At 49.8% G+C, this 24804-nt stretch overlaps 3 protein-coding genes across 23 annotated transcripts in view; 2 read left to right on the forward strand and 1 right to left on the reverse strand.

Annotated features, from left to right (window-relative positions):
• On the reverse strand, positions 1-20624 carry RHNO1 (RAD9-HUS1-RAD1 interacting nuclear orphan 1). Of its 7 annotated transcripts, XM_077871517.1 has the most exons (4): positions 5853-6401; positions 5574-5753; positions 1961-2212; positions 1-876 (listed from the first exon to the last, which is right to left on the reverse strand). In XM_077871517.1, exons 3-4 carry the CDS (start codon positions 2126-2128, stop codon positions 277-279), a joined length of 768 nt encoding a protein of 255 aa, XP_077727643.1. In that variant the 5' UTR covers positions 2129-2212; positions 5574-5753; positions 5853-6401; the 3' UTR covers positions 1-276. The 7 variants fall into 7 exon arrangements, with proteins under 7 accessions (XP_077727643.1, XP_077727648.1, XP_077727645.1 ...); XM_077871522.1 differs by lacking the exons at positions 5574-5753; positions 5853-6401 and adding an exon at positions 20503-20624; XM_077871519.1 differs by lacking the exons at positions 5574-5753; positions 5853-6401 and adding an exon at positions 6677-6830.
• Positions 6866-20013, forward strand: FOXM1 (forkhead box M1). 9 transcript variants are annotated; one of them, XM_077871486.1, is made up of 9 exons: positions 6866-7020; positions 8991-9563; positions 10122-10267; positions 12095-12286; positions 13368-13496; positions 14166-14210; positions 14847-14919; positions 15110-15285; positions 17993-20013. In XM_077871486.1, exons 2-9 carry the CDS (start codon positions 9038-9040, stop codon positions 19022-19024), a joined length of 2319 nt encoding a protein of 772 aa, XP_077727612.1. In that variant the 5' UTR covers positions 6866-7020; positions 8991-9037; the 3' UTR covers positions 19025-20013. The 9 variants fall into 9 exon arrangements, with proteins under 9 accessions (XP_077727612.1, XP_077727613.1, XP_077727617.1 ...); XM_077871487.1 differs by having other exon boundaries at positions 14850-14919; XM_077871491.1 differs by having other exon boundaries at positions 8991-9110.
• TEX52 (testis expressed 52) overlaps positions 20591-24804 on the forward strand; it is a 16669-nt gene continuing 12455 nt past the window's right edge. Inside the window, exons 1-3 of one of the 7 annotated variants that reach the window (XM_077871511.1) lie at positions 20612-20749; positions 21330-21438; positions 21807-22357. In XM_077871511.1, coding sequence (XP_077727637.1) covers positions 20727-20749; positions 21330-21438; positions 21807-22357 — 683 coding nt within the window. In that variant the 5' untranslated portion in view covers positions 20612-20726. Of the gene's footprint in view, positions 21087-21329; positions 21439-21806; positions 22416-24804 lie in introns of all 7 variants that reach the window. The other 6 variants (XM_077871513.1, XM_077871514.1, XM_077871509.1 and 3 more) reach the window with 6 other exon arrangements.

Raw genomic sequence — 24804 nt, forward strand, 5'->3', positions numbered from 1 at the left:
AACCTTTCTGCAATCATTTATTTACATACATGTTAAATAGTTACTACAAGATACTTTAAAATTTTGAACAGTTACTATAAGAAAAATATGAAGCTGTTTATGACACTAAAAACTTCTTAGGAAAAGACATTTTAAAAAGCAAATCTGGGAACTGATTTCCCTTACGATTCCAAGGTCCTAGTTAAGATATTTTTTTCTGTTGATATTAATTGGTATCATTTCCATTTTATCCTCCTGATGTACTCTCCTGTGAGCCAGAAAAGTACTTTAGCAACTTTATGAAAATTTCTTGAGACTGCTGGTGTCCGAGAAATCCAGTGAGTTTTTCACAAGGAACTGGTTTTTGTTCAGCTTCCCTCTCTCCCTGAGGTAAGTGAACAAGTGGCGTCGTCTCCTCCACGTGACCTTGATCCCATACTTCTCCTCAGGAGTGTCTTTAACTAGAACAGGCCCAGGCTCTAGGCTCTTGGGAGTACTAGTGTGGAAGGAGCAGCTTGGAAGGCTCCCTTCCCTCTGACCTGGGGGAACAGGACCCTCCTTCACAAACGAGGACTCTGGGGTCTGGATATCAGGTGGAATGAATGGGTACGATAAGTCTTGAAGCATGTGTGCTGATGCTTCCTTAAAGCTTTGAGGACTGAGCATTGGAACTAAGAGCCTTCCGGAAATGCGCTTCTCTGACTGATCGGGGCATTCACTGGTTAAGGAGGTCCCATGTGTGGCTGAACCAGAAGACAAGGGTGGACTCTCAAATGTTAGATGTGGGAACTTGGAGGTGGTAGATTTTCGACTTGAAGGTCTTGCCTGGTTTCGGTGATGACATTTCTGGTTCACCGGGAAGCAGCTTTCTGCTGTCATATTAAACTGAGGTGATACCTTAAAGGTCAAAAACAAAAACAAAAAGAAGTGAGGAGAGCCAGTTACCAAGTACGAACCTGAGGGAGGGAACTATATCCAAGGACCAGAATTCTTAATGGGGGCCCCCAATAGCAATGGACACAACAAAATAAAATATCTGTCTAATAGGATATTAATAAGGGGTATGAGCTTTAGGCAAATTATAGTTGATATCTCCGGCTTTCCATTCCTCATGTGCAAGAAAAGGGACAATGCCTTCTTCACTTTATCACACCATACAGCTGCAACTAGTTTAACTATCTTTAAACTTTGAGGACAGAGACCAGAAGTATTCTTCACTTTTGATGCCCCGCACCTAGCAGGGTGCCTGGCACAAGGAAGGCCCCCAGTAGAGCGAATGCTGAGTGCAAGAATAGAGAGTGAGATCACGTATGGAAAGCAACTAGCATAAGACCTGGCATGTGATGAGTTCTCAATACATGTTCATTCCTCTTCTCATCCACGGGATTCTAACACTTCAGTTCCTTCTACAATCCTGAAGCAAGTATTATGGTTCTTCCAAGCAATCCTGAACAAGTTATATTTATTAAGCATGCCTAAGTGAAGTTTATGTTTTTGTCTAGCTCTCTGGCTATACTACTTTCCTGACAGTAGCTATAGTCTTTTCCCAGGGCTTTGAAACTATCAAAATACAACCTGCTGTTTCTGTGGGGTTTTCTCCAGGCTCAGTCTACTAAACAGTGAATATAGTATCTAGCTAAATAGTATACCTGTCACATGAAGCTTGGAGAGTAATCTCATTTTTTACTCATTCTGCCATTTATCTGGCTTCTTCACCAAGCTACTGGGTAATGAAACTTTTATACTGAACTCTTTTAAGAGGAATCTAGGGGGAAAGACTCCAAATACAACCAGCCTACGTTTCAGCTTGGACTTAGAAAAGAAGATACACCAGGGAAGATGGCTGATGACAGAAAGAATACATTGCCTCCTTGTCCCTGCCCCCATGAATCTTCAGAGGCCATAGTTCCAGGGGCAGAAGGGTCAGAATTCTGAGAAGCCTAACAGAGCAAAAAGTCAAAGTTAGAATCCCATGGCCTACCCAGGAAGTGATGGTGTTGTGGTCAATGGGTTTGCTGGACACCTGTCTAGTGTGGGTGATGGGACGCTGGGGAGAGCCATAGTGGTGTTTGGGGCCCTCCAGTGGTTCTTGTTGGAATAGCAGCTGGGCTTTCCGGGAAGGTTGGCAGCGTTTTTTTCTGGGAGGCATCAATAGGTGAATGAAGAGCAGTTAGTAACCACATGATGCTGGTTGTAGTCAGGTTGGGGTTCAGGCTCTGATTCCAACCCATGCCTGCAGAGAAAAAAAACAAAAGCTGGGAGACAATAATTCTGAGGATTCCATCCCCAGCTCTTGCTCATACTCTGCCAACCAGTTCTTCTATCAACTACCACTCACTCCTACCTCAACACCTTGGGGAGTACAGCTTCCTATTCCTACAGCACCAAGTAAAAACACTGTAGTTCACATTCAACAACATTCATTCAATGCACCTTGATCGAGCACCTGTTGAGTGCCATTCTGGGTGTTGGGAATTTAAAGATGAACAACCATTGATGCTACAATTATTTATCAAGTGCCAAGCACCTGTAGAGCCACCTAGGTGAGACTGTCTCTGTCTTCAAGAGCTGAGAGTCTAGCAGAGGGAGACAATTACGATAATGAGAAGAATGCTTCCATTCACCCCAGGGGAGGCTTTCTAGAGAGGGTGATACCTGACCCAGTAAGGAATGGCTAGGGAAGCCAGAAAGCAGAAAGCGAGGCACTCCAGGCTGAGGAATAGCATATAAAAGCATGGAGACATGAAGGAGCATTGTAAATTCAAGGTGTCAGACTCCAAGGAGCTGGACGCAGCATATGAAAAGAAAAAATGCAAGAACTCAGAGGCTGGACCCAGTGTCAGGGTCAGGTCAGAAAAAGCAGGTGTGCAATATAACGTATTATATTTTATAATGTATTATATTTTGAACATAGTAGAATGAGTAATATGATGAGCCCCCATGTACCCATCACCCAGTTCCAACAACCATCAACCCACAGCCAGTCAGGATCCATCCATACCCTATATCCACTTCCCTTTCCCTTGTATTATTATGAAGAAAAGATATTCCCAACCATTATATCATCCCCATTAACATATATGTGTGTGTGTGTGTGTGTTCCTTAATATTATCAAATATCCAGACATGTTCAAATTTTCACTTGTTTCATAAACGTCATAATGGGTTTTTCTTTTAGATCATCCTGGCAACAGTGTGAAAGGAGGGGAGTACTCTGGAGGTAGGGGACCAGTTTTAGGAGGTTACTCTGTTACTTAAGTGAGGAATGATCAGGCCTGAATCTGGGCTGTGTCAGTGGAAATGGGAAGCTAGATACAGGAGGAGGGAGGATCAACAGGACCACAGAGTAAGAAAAATCTGAAAAAAGTGTCCACTGACTCTAGTAACCAGATTGACTTTTTTTTTTTTAAGGCTGTATTTATTTATTCATGAGAGACACACAGAGAGAGGCAGACATAGACAGAGAGGGAAGCAGGCTCCTCATTGAGCCCGATGTGGGACTCGATTCCAGGACCCTGGGATCATGCCCTGAGCCAAAGGCAGATGCTCAACCACTGAGCCACCCAGGTGTCCCCAGATTGACTTTACTGAGAGCTTCATCGGTGGAAGAGTGGGATAGTAGTTTGCAGGCAATGGAGAGGGGCATGGGAGGTACAGTTGAGCATCCAGGCAAGTCCCATAGGCGGGCACACTGGTTCCCTGACACATTCATGATTCATTCAGTTAGCCAACAATAAAAAGTAACATACTCTGTTTGATGTCACTAGGCAGGGGAGATACAGGTAAAGAAAACAAAGGACAAAATCTCCACCTTGGGCGCTAACATTTTTAGGGACAATACAGGTAATAAATACAGCCATTTGTTCGTTCATTCAGGCATTCAACAAATATTTCACTGAATGCCCACAGTGTGAGGTGCTGTTCTTGGTGCTGGAAATCCATACTAGGGAACAAAATGAAATCCCTGCCCTTGTGGTGCTTACACCTAGTTGGAAAATGACTGTGGAGGGATCCCTGGGTGGCACAGCGGTTTGGCGCCTGCCTTTGGCCCAGGGCGCGATCCTGGAGACCCAGGATCGAATCCCACATCAGGTTCCCGGTGCATGGAGCCTGCTTCTCCCTCTGCCTATGTCTCTGCCTCTCTCTCTCTCTTTCTGTGACTATCATAAATAAATAAAAATAAAAAAAAAAAAAAAAAAAAAGAAAATGACTGTGGAGAAAAACCAAATAGAATAAGAGGTTGAGCCGACTCAGTGCTCTTCTAGACAGGGTGGCCAGGGAAGGCAACTGAAAAAGTGGTATTTGAGCAAAGGCCTGAAATGAAGAAAGGAGAACAGGCTTTAGAAAGGTGAGAGTGCAGAATATTCCAGGCTTCAAGAATAGTAAGTGCAAAAATCACAAGGTAAGAATATGCCTGATTTGTTCAAGAAACAGGTCAGCATGGCTCAACGAGTGACAGCAGATGAGAACCAGCTCGTGTGATACAGGGCTTCAGAGGCAAGGTTAAGGACCCTGGATCTAATTATTCCTGGTGTGACAGGAAGCAAAGCTCTGGATAGGGGAACGACATTTATACTTTTCAAAGAGAACTTCAGGCACTCTGTGCAAACAGGTGGGTTGGGGAGCAGGCATGGAGAAGGAAGCAGGGCGCCCAGGTAAGGCTGCTGCAGGAGGCCAGTGGAGAGATGACAGCAGTTGCAGTGGCTCCACTCAAACTGTTGACATTAGCCAGCCTCCAACAGACATTGCACAGCTGCAATCCTACTACGTTTCCTTCATCAACTCATTATCCACAGATTATCTTAAAATCTTTCCACTTTCTTAAACCTTAGAACTCCCCTTCTCTCTTTAAAAATAACCTTATTCCCTACTTTGCAGAGAATGCGGTAGACATCAAAGAGAATACTCTCACTTTCCAGGTACCAAACATACAAACCTATGTATATCTGCATCCATTTTCTTGATGCTATAACCATTTTCTTGATGCTATGTATATCTGCATCCATTTTCTTGATGCTATTTCTTGGTCGGTTCCATTTGCTCCCTAAAACCTCTCCCTCTGGCTGTACTTTGGAACTCTTACTCTGTACATCTTTCTTAGGCAATCATATGCTCAAACCTACAGATGGATGACTTAAATATTTATCTACTCAGCTTACAAATCTTCACACTCAAGACCCACATAGCCGCTACCTACTTGACAGCAACTAGATGTCTCAGATGCACCTCAAACTTAACACTCAGTTCATGATCTTCTCCCCTGCACCCCCCCCCCACACACACACAGGTGATTATTATCTTCCAGGGCCCTTGCTCCGGGTATGGTATTATCATTCATCTAGTTATGCATCCAGAAACACTGACCTGGCCCCCCTTCTCCCCATCCAACACCACCAAGCCCTAACAATCTTACCTCTTACCTATGTCCTCAGTAATGCCTCTTTCTCCCTTCTCTTGCTCTCATTCTCTCCCCACCACCCTTCAAGTTCCAACAATTCTGGTCTGAAGTATCACAATAACCTAATGGGTCTACCCTAATCCACTCCAGCGCCCCCTGCAGAGGAAGCCTTTTAAAAATGCCTATCTGGGGGCACCTGGGTGGCTCCAACAGTTGAGCATCTGCCTTGGGCTGAGGTCATGATCTCTAAGTCTTGGGATGGAGCTCCATGCCCGGCTCCCTGATCAGCGGGGAGTCTGCTTCTCCCTCTTCCTCTTCCTCTGCCCTCGCCCGTTCCATGCCGTCTCTCCTGTGCTTTTTCTCTCTCAAATAAAATCTTAAAAAATAGAAATAAAAATGCAAATCTGATCTTGAATCACTTCTGCTTAACATTTTTGATTTTTGTCCTACATCCTCGGCTCCAGCTTCATCTCACCGCACACTGCACTCCGGCCTCTCAGCTCTGAGCCCGCGGCCGTCCTTCAGCCTTTGTCCACACCAATCTTCCTCCTGCCACACGGCCTTTGCGCACCTTCTTCCCTTTGCTTGGCGGGGTTCACGCTCTTCCTTGCACAAGCGCATCAGATCTCGGAGCAAGGTTCCGTTCAGAAAAGCCTTTCCTGACCTGCCGACGGCAAGATCTTGTCGATCCTGCTATCAGTGACCTCTCATTTATCCCTTCACAGCCGTAATCCTCCTTTTGCTTGCTGGAGCCTTCAAAACCGGCCTCTCCTCTTCCCTGAGACTGCGCTGCGCGCACAGTGAGGAAAGAACCTGCCCCGCCGGCGTCCCCGCAGGGCCTGGCGCAGAGCAGGTGCTCGGCAAAGGGGGTCGACCGAGTGCGCCCGGGATCCTCACGGCGTGGCCTTTACTTTTAAGCGGGAGTTAGCTCAGACGAGCCGAGGGGCGTTCGGGCGGCCGCGGCCAGCGGATCGTTAGCGGAGGTGAGGGAGGAGCGCCCCCCGCCCCCCCCCGCAGGGAAGCCGGGCCCGGGACGCTGAAAAGGGGCGGGAGGCGGGAGGCGGGGGGCGGGGGGCGCGGCGCCGGGGGCGGGGCGGGGCGGGCTCCGGGAAGCGGCCGCCACGCGCGAGGGGGCGCAGGCCGAGGCGCCCGGCAGGGCAGCGCCGCCGCCCGCCGCCCGCCCCCCGCCGCCGCCGCCGCCGCCGCCCGGGCTGCCCCCCGCCCCCGCCCGCCGCGCCCCGAGGGCGGCCCCGGCGGCCCGCTGCCCCTCCCCACGAGCCGGCCGCAGGCCCGCCTTACCCGCCCGGCGCCGTCGCGGCCGCCGCTCCCCCGGGCCGCCGCGTCCTGGGCCCGGAACGCGGAGACAAGGGCGGCCGCCGATTGGCGACGCTCCGTCACGTGACCGCAACGCTCCGCCGGCGCCAATTTCAAACAGCGGAACAAACTGAAAGCTCCGGTGCCCGACCCCACCCCCGGCCCCCGGCCCGGGACCCCTCCCCTCCCCTCCCGGGATCCCCCGGGATTCCCCACCCCTCCCGCACCGCCGGGGACCCGGCCGGCCCGGCGCGAGCCCCCGGCTCGGAGGAGCCCGGAACCCGCCCTCGGAGCCACGGCCCAGCGGCGGCGACTGCTGCAGTCGGGAGGTGAGCGGGGGCGGAGGAATGGAGTCCGAGCCGCGGCCCGGGCGGCGGCGGGGAGGCCGGGCTCGGGCGCCGCGGCCGGGGGGTCGAGCGGCCCGGCGCGGGACCCGAGCGGAGGTTTGGGGCCTCGCGGGACCAGGGCTGAGCGAGGGTGCAAGCCTTTTTCGCACCCCGCCTCCCGGCCTTGCCCTCGCTTCTTTCTCAGACCACCTCTCGGCCTCCCCTGGAAGCTTGACCTCTGCACCCTGCCCACAACTTCGGGAGGGCTGCTGGGGCGGCCTGCTTTTCTAGGCAGACTGCGGCTGGCGTGAAGACTGAGCTGCTTCTGCATTACATACGAGGCAAACGTGCCCGCAGCCTCCCAGCGCCCAGGCGCCCTCACCACTGGGCAGCACTGCCTCCTCCACTCCACCCTTTTCCAGGGCCCTTCCCCTGGTTCCTGAGCACCTGCAAGCTTTCCCTGGTCAGGATGGGCAGTGCTGTCAGAGGAGTCACCCTGGAAGTCCCCTAGGTTAGATCAAGTGTTGCCAATGATAGCAAGAGACTGGTGAGAGAGTTGAAAGCAAAATGAAGCCTTGGACCAGGAAGATCTCTTTTGGGGACAGGGGAGGAATAATAGTATTTACTGATTGGTGGGGAACGGAGGGAGGCCCGAAGAGATATGAGGGAGAAATAAAACTGATATTTGAAAGTAGAGGAAACCTAGTTATAAAAGAAAGGGAGGAGGCAGAGGGGAGAGAGCCTATGAACTCTAAGCAGATGGCAAATGTCATAGGACCAAGACAGTCATCTTTTGGGAGATAGTGGATGACCTAACACAGACAGCCCATTCCTCTGGCCAGGAGTACGCAATTTTACATGATAGAGTATCCCGTGTATTTTTTAAAATCAAACCCAATTTTGTTAAAAGATAAAACTATTTTCCTTAGCATGACAAAACCACTTAGCCTATTGATGACAGGACATTCTCTTAGCAGATAGGGTTTTATTCTTGGTTCTGGAAGAGAAATTAAGCAATAGAGTAACATGCTTAGAAAGTTAAAATATGAATCAAGCACATGCAAATACTAAAATGTCACTATAGAAATATTTTGCAGATTGTGAAAGAAAAGTGTACTTTTTCTTTTGCCAGTGCAAGGGTGGTAGCCTGTGATATGAATAGCACCATGGGCCCTGAATAGAGCAGTTTCCATTTTCTTTGAGGTCTTGTGGAGGAGGTGTTGGCAAGGGAGCAATAGTACGATCTACCTTTCTCCTCTGATACTATGGGTGCTGATCCTTTTATTTATAAACTAATATGATATAAAAAAATATACAGGCTTTATCAATCCTGAAATAGATTATGGGATCAGAGGGGATTTTTGTTTTTTTGTTTTTTTTTTAAGATTTTATTTATTTATTCATGAGAGAGAGAGAGAGAGAGGCAGAGACACAGGCAGAGGGAGAAGCAGACTCCATGCAGGGAGCCTGATGTGGGACTCGATCCCGGGACTAGGATCATGCCCTGGGCCAAAGGCAGGTGCTAAACCACTGAGCCACCCAGGATCCCGGGATCAGAGTTTTGTCAGGACTTCTCAAATTGCCAAATGTCCTCCTATTTCAGCATTCCTGCCCCTCGAGTCACTGCAAGCAGTCTGTATAATAATAAGCAATAATAGAAATGTCCACACTTTTGTAACTGTCCCATTCATTTCTCTAGCCAACATTCTTAAGCTTCTGGAAGACCTTTGGCCTTGTTGACCTATACTCAACCCAGTCCCACTTTCCCCTTTTGAAATGTCTAGGTTTAAGCTTTCTTTTGTCATAGAACTCATCTCCTTATTGTCTGATGTCTTTACAGAGGCCCAGGGATCATTAACCTGGACCCATGGGCTCTTGCTTTTGGTCTTGGAAAGAGGAACACCTCTCTCTAGCAATACCTCCTTCTCAGCCTAACAAATCTCTGACATCCTGCTGTTCCTTGCACTTTCCAGGGTCCGTGCCTGTGATTCTCAATGGAGAGTGAAAGCACAGATTCATAATGAAAACCAGCCCCCGTCGGCCACTGATTCTCAAAAGACGGAGGCTGCCCCTTCCTGTTCAAAATGCCCCAGGTGAAACATCAGGAGAGGAATCTAAGAGGCCCCCTGCCCAACAGGAACCTGGTCAAGCACAGGCCTCCAAGGAGGCAGCAGAGTCCAACTCTTGCAAGTTTCCGGCTGGGATCAAGATTATTAACCACCCCACCATGCCCAACACACAAGTGGTGGCCATCCCTAACAATGCCAATATCCAGAGCATCATCACAGCATTGACCGCCAAAGGAAAAGAGAGTGGCAGCACTGGGCCCAACAAATTCATCCTCATCAGCTGTGGGGGAGCCCCCACTCACCCTCCAGGACCCCAGCCTCAAGCCCAAACCAGCAATGATCCCAAGAGGACAGAAGTGGTCACCGAGACCCTGGGATCAAAGCCGGCAGCTAGGGATGTGAATCTGCCTAGACCACCTGAAGCCCTTCCCGGGCAGAGATGGGAGAGCTGTGGTATGTGGTCTGCAAGGCAAAGGGGTGAGGAGTCCAGCTTTTCCTCTCTGGTAGCAAGGACTGCAGTCCATCAAGTTGATACTTCACAGACAGGCACCTAGCCTGAACCAGGGGAAAGTCTTGTCTTTCTTCCTCCCCAGTCGTTGACCCAGATCTTTTGGGCGCTGTCAAAAGTGCCCAAATAATAATTTGGCATTTCTCTGATGTTCCTTATATGAGAAAAGGATTTGTTTATTTTTCTTAATTATCTTCCCCGTTGACCATATAAGGAAATAGGAATTTCCCCCCATTTTAATAAAGGAGAAAACTGAAGCATGAGGAGGAAAAGTGACTTTGTCCAAATACGAATTCTTTTGTTAGTTGGGTTGCCTTGACTGATCTCTCAGGCTGAGTGTGACTTCTGATTCTCTCCTGAAATCCATAATGGGGCAGAGTACCTGAGAGCCACAGTAGATTCAGCACGTGTTCCCTGTCCCTATGGGTAGAGGTCTTGGAGAAATGCTCCCTAACCACCGATTTTGATGGGCCTACCGGGCACTGGTTCAGGCAGCTAAGTGGCATCTTGGATTGTTTCCCCTCTAGCTGGCAGTGAGGCAGCAGGCTGCACTCTCGACAACAGCTTGACTAACATCCAGTGGCTTGGAAAGATGAGTTCGGATGGACTGGGCCCCAGCAACATCAAACAAGAGATGGAGGGAAAGGAGAATCGTCACCTGGAGCAAAGTCAGGTAAAGGTGAACTGTTCTGTCACTCACTAGGGAAGTCAAGGCCACTGCAGGGAATTTCTAAGGAGGGAAATGGATCAGGTGGTGTGTGGAGGACAATCCCTAAGTTCTGGTGTCAGCACTTCACTTAGTGTGATTCTGTATAACTTTGGAGCTGCCATTTGTCTTGGAATCTTTTCTGCCCCATCTGTGAAATTTCCTTGAGGGCAGATGCACCTGGCTTCTGTATTCTGTATTCCATTAGCAGTTTAGTACTCTGCCTTTCCCAGGTGCTCAGTAGGTATTCAGGAAATGATGAAGAGGGATCCCTGGGTGGCGCAGCAGTTTGGCGCCTGCCTTTGGCCCAGGGCACGATCCTGGAGACCCGGGATCAAATCCCACATCGGGCTCCCGGTGCATGGAGCCTGCTTCTCCCTCTGCCTATGTCTCTGCCTCTCTCTCTCTGACTATCATAAATAAATAAAAAAATTTATTAAAAAAAAAAGAAAAAAAGGAAATGATGACGAGATCTTAGTTTGGAAAGCCACTTGAGCTTTAAAGAGGCACCCCAATGGTATGAAAGGAATAGAGCATTTTTAGAGAATAGTTTTATTAGAAGATAAATTAATAGCAAATAAAGTGAGTTAGGTGTGCGTTTTAAATACTTCCCTGGTAATCAAACTTGATTTGACCCAACTGTGCAGCCTGGGGTTGTTTTTCACAGTTGCCATATTGTTGCACACGCCCTTAGATCATTCATTCAGTAAACTTTAAAAGGGAAAAGTTACATGGATGTGTGCAAAAGTAAAAAGCTGTTCACTTCAAACTTATGCACTTTTTAAAGTTAGAGCTCGGGTTTTTTAATTTTTGTATCTATTATTTTTAAGATTTATTTTATTGCAGAGAGAGAGAAAGAGACAATGTGTGAGCCAGGGGCGGGGAGGGGAGGCAAAGGGCAGAGAGTGAATCTCAAGCTGACTCTGAGCTGAGCACAGAGCCCAACCCAGGGCTCAATCCCACAACCCTAAGATCATAACCTGAGCTGAAACCAGGAGTCAGATGCTCAACTGACCAAGCCGCCTAGGTGCTCCAGAGCTCAGTTTTACAAATGTGACCGATCAGCTCTTTGCCTAAGACTTAGCCAGATGTATGCTTTGCAGACATTTGGGAATATCTGTCTTATACAAACAGTGAAAAGAGATGGGTTTGTTCACATCACAGCAATAGTAGAAAGCGGACAAAGACCTTGGTCTCTTGACTCCCGGGTCTGAAAAATGAGTATGGTTTTAGTATAAAATCAATGCTTTAAGAATCATAATATACACCCAAACTTTCCTGAGAGATTTCAACTAGCAAAGACTAGACCTTCACTTATTATTGGACAATATATTCAACAAAATGAACAATGACAGGGCATCTGGGTGGCTCAGTTGGTTCAGCATCTGCCTTCAGCTCAGGTCATGATCCCAGAGTCCTGTGATCAAGTCCCACATTGGGCTCCCTGCTCATTGGGGAGCCTGCTTCTCCCTCTCCCTCTGCTGCTTCCCCTGCTTGTGCGCTCTCTCTCTCTCTCTCTCTCCATGTCAAATAAATAAAATCTTTTTTAAAAAATGAATAATGACAGAAGTGGCTCCACCTTGGCTAGGGACTGGACTAGATCATCGCTATCCTTCCTAATCCTAAAATTTTGTTCTATGGAATAGTTGTCTCAGATGAGCTGGTTTCTAGCATAGTTCTGCAGGTTAAAAGGTTTCTCTAGGGGATGTTCTTTGAGGGGGCTCCAGGGAGGTCTTATGAATTCTTCCATGTCATTTCTTTTTCTCCTTACCTTTGGCTTCTCATAACTCGCAGGTTGAGGAGACCCCGGGAGCATCAGCATCCTGGCAGGACTCTGCGTCTGAGCGGCCACCATACTCTTACATGGCTATGATACAGTTCGCCATCAACAGCACCGAGAGGAAGCGCATGACCTTGAAAGACATCTATACTTGGATCGAGGATCACTTCCCCTATTTTAAGCACATTGCCAAGCCAGGCTGGAAGGTATGTAACAACCCGTAGTGACCAAAGCGAAGGTCACTCTGGCTGGGCAGTTTGTCCTCATAGATGTGCAGCAGTTTCTGTCTGGTGCTCTGAGTAACAGTTAAATGCAAAAAAAGCTGGAACTGAAAACAGTTGTATCTCAATCCTGCCAAATCAGGGCAAGATGGTCAACAGGAGCTCTACAACCACTTCCTTGGTCCCTCCCTGAGGTCCCTAAGGGTAGAGATCCTGGAGAGACTGTCCAGGGTAGCACTGAGCCTACTTTTGTGCTACGTTGGATGGCAGCTGGAGTGACTAAGTAGCTTTATGAAAAGATCTTAGGGACGCCTGGGTGGCTCAGTGGTTGAGCGTCTGTCTTTGGCTCCAGGCATGATTCTGGGGTTGTGGGATTGAGTTCCACATCGATCTCCCCAAAGGGAGCCTGCTTCTCCCTCTGCCTGTGTCTCTGCCTCTCTGTGTCTTTCATGAATAAATAAATAAAATATTTTAAAAAAAAAAAAAAGAAAGAAAGAAAAGAAAAGGTCTTCGTGGAAAAAAAAAATGCTGTCCATGAGCTTTGTGACTGAAGATTCACCTCCCCTAATGTCATATATTGTCTCCAGAAGGCAGGGACTTCATTGTACTTGTGGGAACACAGATCCCTTGGAGTGACTGTGGCGCATGCTACACCGTCAGAGCCACAGTGCTGGTCTTCTGACAGATGGGCAGCTCCAAGCAAGAGTTTTTGGTTTTGCTTCCTCCATGGTAGAACTCTTCACACTCTTACCTCAATGAAATTTCCCTAGCTGCTTAGTTTCCTTTCTCATCTATCTTGCTGCTGATTGCTTCACAGCCTTGGTCCTCTTTCCTAGCTACTGACAGCCATCTAGGTCTTTTCTTTATCACCAGCTGCTGGACTGATGGCTTTATGGCCCAGCTTGCAGGGAGAGAGGTGCCAGTTGACAAGATCAGTAGGCAAGATCTTGAGGACGCTGCTGGCTATGGCTGGGGGGAGGCAAGGCTGATATCCACTGGGGAGAGATCAAAGGGGATGACTCTGAAGCTAAAGTAGCTGAGAAGTAGTTGTCTTTCTCTCCGGCAGAACTCCATCCGCCACAACCTTTCTCTTCATGACATGTTTGTTCGAGAGACATCTGCCAATGGCAAGGTCTCCTTCTGGACTATCCACCCCAGTGCCAATCGCTACTTGACATTGGACCAGGTGTTTAAGGTGAGTATCCTGGTTTCATCTAAATAGGGCCAGAATTGGGCATCGTAATCTCTGTCTCAAAAGGAAATGAATCTTCCTTGTGATGATCTTACCTGGCCAGGGCAGAGTTAGAAGCCAGAGACGACCCAGAGACGACCTGCGTAAAACTAGCTGAATTAAATACAATTGACACACACCAAATGGCATACTTCTGTTCTAGGCTAGGCCACAGAGAGGACTGCTCGGATCCAAATAGATGACTTCCCTGGGAAGTGTTTCCCTAGCTGCCTTGTGGATAAGAATTGCCTGTGATGCTTATTAAAATACAGGCCCCTCTGTTGTGGCTTCTGACTTAGTGGGTCTGGGATGGGCCTAGGAATATGTATTTTGAGCAAGCATCTCTGGTGATTCTTACAGAGGAAGTCTAGAGAAGCTTGTTTTCAAAGATCGCTTCTTTAGCCTGGAGACCAGAGATTGAGCCACCAGAACATCTTTGCAGAAGTGATTGTTTTGGGATTTCAGAGTGCCCATAAGGCTGCTGCTAGCTATAAGTGTTCCCCGGGAGGGAAAGTTGTCCCCAGTGGCCCTCAGCGTCAAACAAGAATAGCTGTTTTTCCCGATCCGGTCAGACTGACCACGCTGGTGGTAACTTCATCTCATTTCTCTCCCACAATGCCTGACCGCCACCAGCCACTGGACCCAGGGTCTCCACAATCGCCTGAGCACTTGGAATCAGTAAGATTCTTTTCCTCCTGGCTCGGGGCTTGGCCTTGTTTTCCTTTCACTGCTCAGCATGGCTCTAGTGGACAAGGGAAGGGAGCCTGTGTGCCGTGTGACTACCAGCCCTAAATGCAGAGCACCCTAAGCATCTGGGAGGAAGGAAATTGATGGCCACCACCTCCTCTTCCTCCCCACGCCCCAGCTCATGCCCGCTTCTCCTCCCCTGTGATGGGCACGATGAAGGTGCACGGAGCAGAGCAGGGTGTGACAGGAGGACACACCGCGGGCTTAGTGCAAGACGGCAACGGCAGGTGCATGGTGTAGGCCTGGCAGGCGGCAGTTTTCCCTCACTTTTCTACCTGGCTTTTCTTGGCCGCTCGTAGAACTACATGCTTTAGCATCCCCTGGGGGCGGCGAGGACACATGGATGAGGTGGTAGGACTGTCCTGCCATCGTCTATCTGTGCCATCCACCTTTTCCCGCTAACCAGGCTTTGGAGACAGTGTTCACCTGTATTCACCCCAGACCAGCCTTTTCATTCTGGGCTGTCGGTTAGCTCAGTGCACGGCATCGGAAGCAACTGGTGGGTTCTCCTGCCTTCTCCCCCTGCCTTATTAACCCAGATTTCTTTCTCTCCCTATCTGCCACAAGCAGCAGCAGAAACGACCCAATCCTGAGCTCCGCCGGAACGTGACCATCAAAAGCGAACTCCCACTAGGCGCACGTTAGTATGGGAGAGTGGGCATCAGGCTGGTGGTCCTTGCTCTAGGGGCATATTTTAGAGAACCAGACCACGGGAGTCTATGCCCAGCTCAAAGGAGGCTCTGAGCCCAGAGAAGGAGAGCAGAGCTCCTGGGCTTGAGAAGGGGTGTGTCCCTGGACTCCTGCTCTTCATCTCTCCTGTGTCCTCCTAGGGCGGAAGATGAAGCCACTACTGCCACGGGTCAGCTCGTACCTGGTACCCATCCAGTTCCCAGTGAACCAGTCACTGGTGTTGCAGCCCTCGGTAAAAATGCCACTGCCCCTGGCAGCTTCACTCATGAGCTCAGAGCTTGCCCGCCATAGCAAGCGAGTCCGTATTGCCCCCAAGGTGAGTGGCTCCTGCTCTCCTCTGAGGAGAGACACCAGTCAATTAAAAGCATTGGGCCTATTGTTGGCAAGCACTCTGCTCAGTGTTCCTTGAGAAGCTTATGAATCTAGTTGGGTAGACCAGGCATTTTCCTTTATGACAACTAAGGAAAATTCAAGAACATTGTAAGAGCTAAAAAGGACTGTGGATTATAGTGTACGTGGTATCAGAAGCCCATGAATACTTGAGTTTATAAGAATTCAGACAAGGGGGATTATGAGAGGTGGGCTGGGATGGGTAAGGAAGAATTTACAAGGGAAATTGGTTTTAGGAGGACATACATTTGGGCAAGCAAACAGGTGTGTTAACAGCATTCTAATGACCAGTACCATGGGGGCAGGAGATGCCAGTTTATACCCAGTAATGGTAGAGTGGTTGGGTTAGTCTTGCTCAGGGGTTCTCAGTCTCCATACTATTGACATCTAGGGCTGGATAATTATTTGTTGGGGGCGGACAGGTACGGTCCTACCCACTGAGGGATCTTTGGCAGCATCTCTTGTCTCTCCCCACTAGATCCCAGGAGCAACCCCCAGTGTGACAATTCAAATGTGTCCAGGCATTACCAAATGTCCCCTAGGGGGCAAGAGGGTGGGGATATGGCCCTCAGGTTGAGGACCAGTGGTCTAGCTTGAGGAGAATGTGAGGAGGGTAAGTCAAGATCCTATACACTGATGGGCTACCAAGTCTGGGCTTACCTCAGTGCAGAAGGATTTATGAGCAAGAGCCAACTTAGAACAAAGCAGAGAAAAGGGCCCCTTGTGCCTCCTTCATTGAGATAGAAATAGCATAGGCTCTGGAGTTTAAAGAGACTTGGTTTTACTTTGTATTTTTTTAATTTAAAAAATATTTTTAGGGATCCCTGGGTGGCGCAGCGGTTCGGCGCCTGCCTTTGGCCCAGGGCGCGGTCCTGGAGATCCGGGATCGAATCCCACGTCGGGCTCCCGGTGCATGGAGCCTGCTTCTCCCTCTGCCTGTGTCTCTGCCTCTCTCTCTCTCTGTGTGTGTGTGACTATCATAAATAAATAAAAATTAAAAAAAATTTTAAAAAAATAATAAAATAAATAAATAAATAAAAAATATTTTTAAATGTACATAAAATTATATATACTACCATATATAATTTTACCTAAATGTATCCATGTGACTAGCACATACCCTGTTTTTGTTTTAATGCAGTCTTTTTTTTTTTTTTCTCTTTTCTTCTTGGTGCCTCCCCTCCCCCCACCTTCACTCGCATCCCCATGATGACAATTTAGTATGTTTGTTTTTATGATTTATCCCTGCTCTTTGTGTATGGTACATACGCATGTAGCCATAGCCACTTTATACATGCACATACAACACCCAGAATGTTCAAAATGGGATCACATTACACTTTTCTGCCACTGGGAAATTCTTCCAATCACATGGCATCAGCTCTTAAGGGCCACATGATATTCCACCATGTAGCTGTGCCATAAATTTTCCAGCCATTTCCACTTTTATGGGTACATTTTGTTTCTAGATTTTTTTGCCCTATGAACAATACTGCAATAAATATCTTTGCAAGTACCTTTCTTACAAGCGTTTTTATTTTGTGGGATAGGAAACCAGACATGAGGTTGCCCAGTGGAAAGGGGTTTTCCATTTTATTATATCTTGCCAGTTAGTGGTTTCCAAAAAAATATACAATAATTTACATCTCTCCCAGCATTATGTGACAAGACCTATATCTTTGCCAGCAATTGGTAATCATAGTCTTTTAAATATTTGCCCATCTGCTATGTATAAATATCACCTTGTTTCATTTGATTTCTCTTTGCTCATCAGTAAGCGTGAGTACCTTCTTGTTACGTTGGGTCACTTGCAATGGTTCACCACGAGATAGTTATTTAGGGGCATGGCCCATCTTTCTATGGGGTTTTGATAATAATACGTGAAAGTTCTTTGTCATTAAAACATTAACGTCTGTCTTTTGTGCTGAAGGTAGTTTTTTACCTCTATTGTTTGTTTCTTTCTTCACGGGTCCCCTAGCCACTGCAAGATTTTAAGTTTTTATATAGTCAACTGTGTCTCTCTTTTCCTTTACAGCTTCTGGGTTTCCAGTCTTGCTTAAGAGAGTCACCCCCACCCTCAGATTGTACATGTAGTCTCCCAGATCCCCTTTCAGGATTCATATGGTTTTAATTTTTCTGTTTGAATCGTTGTGTATGCTATGAAGAGGCATCCAGTTTGTTTGTTCGTTTGTTTGTTCGTTTGTTTTTTTAAGATTTTATTTATTTATTCATGAGAGACAGAGACATGGGCAGATGGAGAGGCAGGCTTCATTCAGGGAGCCTGATGTGAGACTCGATCCCAGGACCCCGGGATCACGACCTGAGCCGAAGGCAGATGCTCAATGTTGCACTGAGCCACCCAGGTGTTGGCATCCAGGTTTCTGTCTCTCTGTGGGGTACTAATTATAGCAGCGGCATAGTAAATGCTCTCTCTTTTACCCCCAGAACTGAACTACCACCTTCATCGTATATTCTCGTATTTCATAGTTTGTAAGACTTTTAAAAGATAGAAAATGAGGATCCGTACCAGCCTATGGCTTGATTTAGTCACGATCTTGTGTCCCGCCTGGTGGGTGGGGTGAATGTTAAGGCCCAGAGAGCTTCCTCTCACTGCACCCCTGCTTCCCTTTCAGGTGCTACTAGCTGAGGAGGGGGTGGCCCCTCTGCCGGCCACAGGGCCCCTGCAAGAGGACAAACTCCCGCTCGGAGAAGGGCTGTCTCCTCTGCTTCCAGTTCAGTCCATCAAGGAGGAAGAACCCCAGCCTGGGGAGGAGACGCTACACTTGGGGAGGCCCATCAAAGTGGAGAGCCCGCCCTTGGAGGAGTGGCCCTCGCCGTGCCCGTCAATCAAAGAGGAATCCTCTCATTCCTGGGAGGACTCCTCCCACTCTCCCACGCCAAGGCCCAAGAGGTCCTACAGCGGGCTCAAGTCCCCAGCCCGGTGTGTCTCAGAAATGCTTGTGATTAAACGGAGGGAGGGGCGGGAGATGAGCCGGTCTCGAAGGAAACAGCACCTCCTGCCTCCTTGCCTGGATGAGCCGGAGCCCGAGCTGCTCTTCTCCCAGGGCCCCGGGGCTTCCCAGCGAGCCACCGAGCTTACTTTGCCCACAGAGTCCTCTGAGCCTGCCTCCCGGCTTGGCTACTCCCAAGAGGAGGGAGGACCTTTTAAGACGCCCATTAAGGAGACGCTGCCCATCTCTTCCACTCCAAGCAAATCTGTCCTCCCCGCGACCCCCGAATCCTGGAGGCTCACACCCCCAGCCAAAGTAGGGGGGCTAGAGTTCAGCCCAGTACACCACCCCCAGGCTGCCTTCGGCCCCCTGCCTGATGCCCTGGGGCTGACGGATTTTAGCACCACCCCCCTGAAAAGCATTCCCCTCTTTGACTCGCCCAGAGAGCTCCTCAGTTCTGAGCCCTTTGACCTCACCTCTGACCCCTTCAGCACTTCCTCCCCCTCAGATATGGAAGTCCCCAAGCCAGACTCCCCTGGGCCAGAGGCTGCCAGCCTCTCAGCCAACCGCTCTCTGACAGAAGGCCTGGTTCTGGACACGATGAATGACAGCCTCAGCAAGATCCTGCTGGACATCAGCTTTCCTGGCCTGGAGGAGGACCCTCTGGGCCCGGACAGCATCAACTGGGCTCAGTTCATTCCTGAGCTACGGTAGAGGCCTACCTTACCCTTGCTGCCTGAGCTGTCCATGCTTCCAGGATCTCGGGTGGCTGGGCCATCCGAGGACAGCAGGCAGGGACCGTCCGCCCCTCTAGCTCCACTTTGCCTGCTTATGCCAAGACGGACATCATGCCGTGGCCACTACTGAGCCCTCTGCAAGCAGCAAGGTCCTGGTGACCGGTCACTGTGCCACCACTGCTCCCCAAAAGAATCCAGTTCCTCACTCTCCCTGCTAGGAGCTAAGGGTTGGGAATGGCAAAAGCAAGGGTGAAAAGAGATTAGGAACTCCTCGGACTGCTTACACCTGTGCCCAGGAGTCCCCCACTTTTCCTGATCCTTGCAGGGCAGCCCTTGTAAATAGTGTATATTCTCCAAATTATCCTCTAATTATAAATGTAAGCTTATTTCCTTAGATCATTATCTAGAGACTGCCAGAAAGGTGGGTAGGATGACAAGGGGTTTGTTTGCTCCTGTTCCTTGCTTTCAATTCCTAGAGAAGGGAGGACGTGCAGTGTACGGTTTCTTCCAGGCCCAGGGCACCTGCCTTCAGGGCTCTTTACTGTAGACAAGCAGATCTGCTTCCTAGGGTCCTGCTTATTGTCCCCCTCCCTTCCCACCTTCCCATGTTTCCAAGTCAGCTTTCCTGCAAGAAGAAATCCTGACAAAAAAAGGTCTTTTGTCAAGGATCAAGAGTTGAATTGGGGGTGGGGGAATGGATGCATCTGAAGCAAAGAATGCAGGTGCCCAGATGTGCTCCCCTGAGATGTTTCTCTGATAACGTCCCTAATCATGCCAGAGAGACGAGCCATTTGCCAAGAACTTGGCCCAAGGCTTGAGAAGACTGAAAGGGCCCTGCCCTGCCTAACTTCCTTAGCTCACACCTCAGCTTTGCTAAGAGCCACCTGAGGCCCCAGCTGACCGCATGCATGTGAGCCAGCTCGAGAACACTACCATAACTGTCAATAAAATCCAGGGTGGAAGTGCTCTCTGTGGTGTGTTGGTGTCTGGTCCCTGAGGCATAAGGAGGGGTTGGGGAAGAACATGGGAGATGGAGATGGTGGTGACAGGGAAGAGGTAAGGCCTGAAGCCAACACAAAGCACATGAAGGGGAGTGCTCAGGGCATTGGCCTGGGCTGCCTCCCACATCCTATGCAGGCACACATCAGAAACTGGCAGGTTTCCCAGGCTGGTCCTGCATGGCCAGCCTCTTCAGAACCACTGAACCTAATGGTTAACTTGGCCCTTTGGTTCTCCCTATAAGGGAAAGACCTACAGAGGGGTAGGGCCCTGCCCTTCTGGAGAGTAAGGAAAGATGGGCCCAGTTATAGGCACCTCATGATCATGTCCACCCCAACCCAGGGCCTGGAAGCCAGCCTACCCTGCTTTTCTCTTCCTGCCCTCCTAGGCAAGTCCCTCCCCAAAAACCCCTCTGGCTACCATCTACACATAAGTCCTATCCCCTGCCTGTCTCACCTGAAAGGCAGCCAGGCCCCAAAGGATTGATGAGTCCTCCCAGGGAGAGGTAAGGGCCTCCTCCTGCGTCACCATCCAGGAAGCATCACCATAGCAACCCCAACAGCAAACAATGCTGCCAGGGAAAGTCTTCCCTACCAAGCGGCCTCTCCTGACAATCAGGCCCACAGGTGGAATGGCCAGTAGCCCACCAAGACAACCCAGAGGGCGGCGTGTTCTGCCTCATGTCCAAAAACCTTTCTTGCAGGTAGGAGGTGGGGCCCTATCTCCACAGCCTATCTGTTTGCACACTGCTGGGCTAAGGACTGCCCCCCTGGGGTCAGGGGGTCAATAGATGTCTCTCAGTCCTGTGGTACTATGAACACAGAGCTCAGAACAGAGAAAAGGAGATGCCTGGTTATTACATCTCCCAGCCCCACCTCCTGGGGTGGTCACGTGGAAATGACAGCAGAGTGGGCCCAAGAGGCAGGTGAGTTTTTGTAGTCAATAAGGTCCTAAGGTGGAAAGAAGAGCATAGTCTCATGAGTAGTACGGACAGATGGCTCAAGTCCCAGCTCTGCCACTCACAGACCTGGCAACCTCGGGTGAGTTCCTGACTCTCACCATGTCTTGCTTTTTGCATCGTTGAGATGAGACCGTAACAATGCTTGCTCCTAGGATTGTGAGGGTTAATTGAGTTGTGGACGTGTTTAGCACAGTTCCAATACCTACCTGGGCCCAGTTATAGGCACGGGCCCAGTTTATTTCACGGGAGGTGGGACAAAGGAAAGGGAAGAAACCAGCCTTCTAGATGTTTCCCCATACTTGGCTTGTGTTTGGACGAGAAGTGAGGGAAACGCACCCATGAGAGAGAAACGAGTAAGAGGACGAGTCCGGGAGAGAAGAACCCCTGGGCTGCATTCTCCGGAGAATGATTTTCCTTCTACGCCTCGCTCGGTAAGGGGCCTTTCCCCTCACAGTTTCCCTGGGCCCCCTGGGCCCTGTTCAGAGCCCCCACCCTGGCAGGAGCCCGAGGCAGCCAGAGTGCAGAGGAGGGACGAAAGTGAAAAGTGAGGAGCTGGGAGACCGGTGAGGAGGAGAGCAGGGTGGGAAATCCGAAAGCACAAGGTGAGAAACCCAGGGGACCCTCCAGAGCAGACCGGACTTCTGACGGCAGGCCCAGCCCGCAGACGCCGTGGCCAGGCCCGGCCACCAGGGTCCCGACCAGAAGCCGGGGTGTGAGCGGGCCAGCAGCCTGGCCTCTCCGCAGCTGCTCCCGGGACGAAGGCAGGGCGCTCCCCAGGCTCCCTCTGGTCTCTCCCCAGATGGCCCAGGCCAGCGAGCCCCTCCTGACGTCCCAGACGCGGGCCCGGCGCGAGTTCCTCCTCCCTGGTGCGGCCCGGGCGTGGCCTGGCTTCACCCCGCAGGCCTCCCGCCGGCTGGCTCTGAGGCTGCCGCCCTGCACCGCGCGCAAGGCCGAGGTGCGCCGCCGGCTGCTCCGCCCCGAGAAGGACGCGGCGCAGCACACCTGGGGCTTCCACACGTGGCTGGACGTGGGCCGCCTGCCCGCCGCCTTCCCCACCAGGCCCGACAGGCCCTACGATAGCAACGTGTGGCGCTGGCTGACCGACCCCGAGGCCCACGGCAGGCCCCCTGCGGAGCCCCCCATCCCTCCTCCCTCCTGGATGGGTCAGAACAGCTTTCTCACCTTCATCTGCTGCACTCCCATCTTCGTGGACGAGAACAGGAAGAACCAGGTGACTGTCAGGGCCGTGCAGGAACTGAGAGAGCTGGAGAAACTCAAGCTGAGGAGTGAAGCCAGGGCCCCTCCGCTCGATGCCAAGGGCAACATCCTGCCCCCAAAGAACTTCAAGAAGTAAGAGAAGCTCCTTCCTCGGTGGGGGGTGGAGCTCACCCAACCTGCTCCTGTTCAGGTGACCCCTCCCTCTCTCTGATCCCCATTTCTCGTGTCTGCCTTGGGACTCTAATCCTCCTGCCTTTGGTCACAGTCATGGGTTCTGAATGTAGCTGGAGGGAAAGTGTAGGTGCAAAGGAAGGACAGCTGGAGGAGGTCACTTAACCATTTAACTAGATTGACCAAGAGGCAACTAGATGCATAACACCGGCTAGGCCCTGGGGGTACAGAAAAAGGTCAGTCGGTTTAGGAAAAGCAGATATCTCCTAGAGGCTTGAGAAGGCAGCTAAGACTGCCAGATGCTAGGTGTCCAAAGTGTGACACAGACAGTGGGTGTCGTAAGACTATCAATTACTGGTGGAAAGAGCTAGAGTTCCGGATTCAATTCCATCACTGATGAAATGGAGCCGGTCAAGACCACGTCTCCCTCAATGGGTGAAGATAAAATGGGTTAATGAATATATGAAAGCACTGAACAAAAAGCAGATGTTATTACAGAACTCCAGAGGGGGAAGGGGCACCTGTGGGCTGGGGCATCCCCCCAGGAAGGCTTTGGGCGAAAACCAGGTAAGGCTGGAAGAGTAGGGGGCCCTCAGAAAGGTAAAAAGGAGGAGATGGAGGGGTGACCGGTCTGAGTAGAGACAGGAATGAGGTTAATGGAGAACCCTGGAGTTCTCCCTCCCTGCCCACCGTAGGAACACAGCACAGTCCTCTCTGTGCTGAATGCAGTTACCACAAGGGATGAGGCAGGAAAGGGGGTGGGGAATAAGGATAGACTATCTCAAATTCCAACCCCAAGGGCATTAACAGAAGCATTGAGGAGCTAGAGGGGAAGTAGTGATTTTTTCTCTTTTCCAAAAATGCCAGGAGTCGATGATTTTGAGAGAAGGTTATTCTCTCTGCAGTCCTTGCAGTACGGATTGTTGATTGCTAGTACGTGCTAACACTAGGCATACAAAGGTGATAAGACTTAGATCACTCCTCAAAAAAAAAAAAAAAAAATTCAGCGAAATGATAGTACCAGATATTCTAGTCATTTGAGCTATATTGTTTGGAAACTCCCACTACCCCAGATAGAAACTATTACTAGCAACCACATTTTACAAAAAAGTCCTCTGAATAGGGGAAGTCACTTATCTTGCTCAAGTCATGATGGCCAGTAAGTGGCAAAGCTGGGATGTGAACCCAGACAGCTCAGTTCTGGAGCTGTATTTTCAACCACTAGGCTCCACTTTCCCTCTTGCCTGACTGGGGTATCAGACAAGTTCACAGCTCCTTCTGATGTGATATAGGGTTCTATAAAGACAGCATAAAAGAAACACAATTATGCACGAAAAGAACTTAGTGCAATGCCCAGCGTACAGTGAATGTGTGTGTGAGGGTGGAAGCCACATGGGTTCAGGAGCTGCACAGATCTAGGTAGCAATCTACCCAGCTCAATCACAAACATGACTTTCTCTGAGCCTCACTTTCGCCAAGTATGGATTAGAGATGTACCCGGTACTTTCAGGGTTGTTGGAAGATGAAAGGGCGTGGTGTCTGGCATAGACAGGGGGCTCAGTAAAGTGTGTCATTACTATGGCGTCCCCGTGAGAGAAGGATCCTTGTTTCCCTCTGTTTGTTGCTGGAGGCCTAGTCCCGGGAGCCAGGAATGAAGGAGTCCCAGACAAGGTTTTGCTGTTCACAGAAGGCACGGTACTTGAGCTGAACCTTGAAGGATGTGTAGGAGTTCAACAGGAGGGAATAAGACAGAATGGCGGGAGGGAGAGCCCATCCAGTCCTGCTGTTTCTTTTCAGCAGTTCTGTAAGGGGTTAAAATATAGCTAAATGTTCACTACCTCAAGGGTGCCTGGGTGGCTCAGTCGGTTGAGTGGCCAATTCTCAGTGTCAGATCAGATCATCATCTCAGGGTCCTCGGGCCCGAGCCCTATGTACAGGTCCATGCCGGGCTCCACACTCAGCAGGGCATCTGCTCATGGGTTCCCTCTCTCCCACTCCTTCTACCCCTCCCCCTGCTCATGTTTGCCCTGTCTCTCAAAAATAAATAAATAAATAAATAAATAAATAGGTAAATAGGTAAATAAATAAATAAATAAATCTTTTTTAAAAAGTCTCTAGATCAGCGAGAGAGCACATTTTGAGCATGAGAGATCCAGAGAAGTCTTCAGACAGATCTAAGCTTCAAAATGCCCATGGCGTTGCTGAGAAATGGGACATTTATATACAAACCCAGCCGTTCTCAACTCTGATACTACATTGCAGTCACCTGGGCCTCTTTAAAAAATGTTGAGGTTTAAGTCCCACCCCTGAGATTCTAACTCAGTTGGCATGAGGGCAGGGCGGGGGGGGGGGGGGGGCAGAGATTTTTAAAAAGCTCCCTCCTAGGAGTGATTTCTAATGTGCAGCCA

This window comes from Canis aureus, chromosome 25 (assembly GCF_053574225.1).
Source record: "Canis aureus isolate CA01 chromosome 25, VMU_Caureus_v.1.0, whole genome shotgun sequence".
NCBI classification, from domain to species: Eukaryota; Metazoa; Chordata; class Mammalia; order Carnivora; family Canidae; genus Canis; species Canis aureus.

What these genes read in the sequence shown, in the direction of transcription:
- FOXM1 (XM_077871486.1), top strand. Translation starts at nt 9,038, where the DNA reads ATGAAAACCAGCCCCCGTCGGCCACTGATTCTCAAAAGACGGAGGCTG. An exon ending in GTGGTCTGCAAGGCAAAGGG is followed by an intron (nt 9,564 to 10,121) that starts GTGAGGAGTCCA and finishes TTTCCCCTCTAG; the next exon opens with CTGGCAGTGAGGCAGCAGGC. An exon ending in GAGTCCGTATTGCCCCCAAG is followed by an intron (nt 15,286 to 17,992) that starts GTGAGTGGCTCC and finishes CTTCCCTTTCAG; the next exon opens with GTGCTACTAGCTGAGGAGGG.
- RHNO1 (XM_077871522.1), bottom strand. Translation starts at nt 2,128, where the DNA reads ATGCCTCCCAGAAAAAAACGCTGCCAACCTTCCCGGAAAGCCCAGCTG. An exon ending in ACAACACCATCACTTCCTGG is followed by an intron (nt 877 to 1,960) that starts GTAGGCCATGGG and finishes TTGACCTTTAAG; the next exon opens with GTATCACCTCAGTTTAATAT.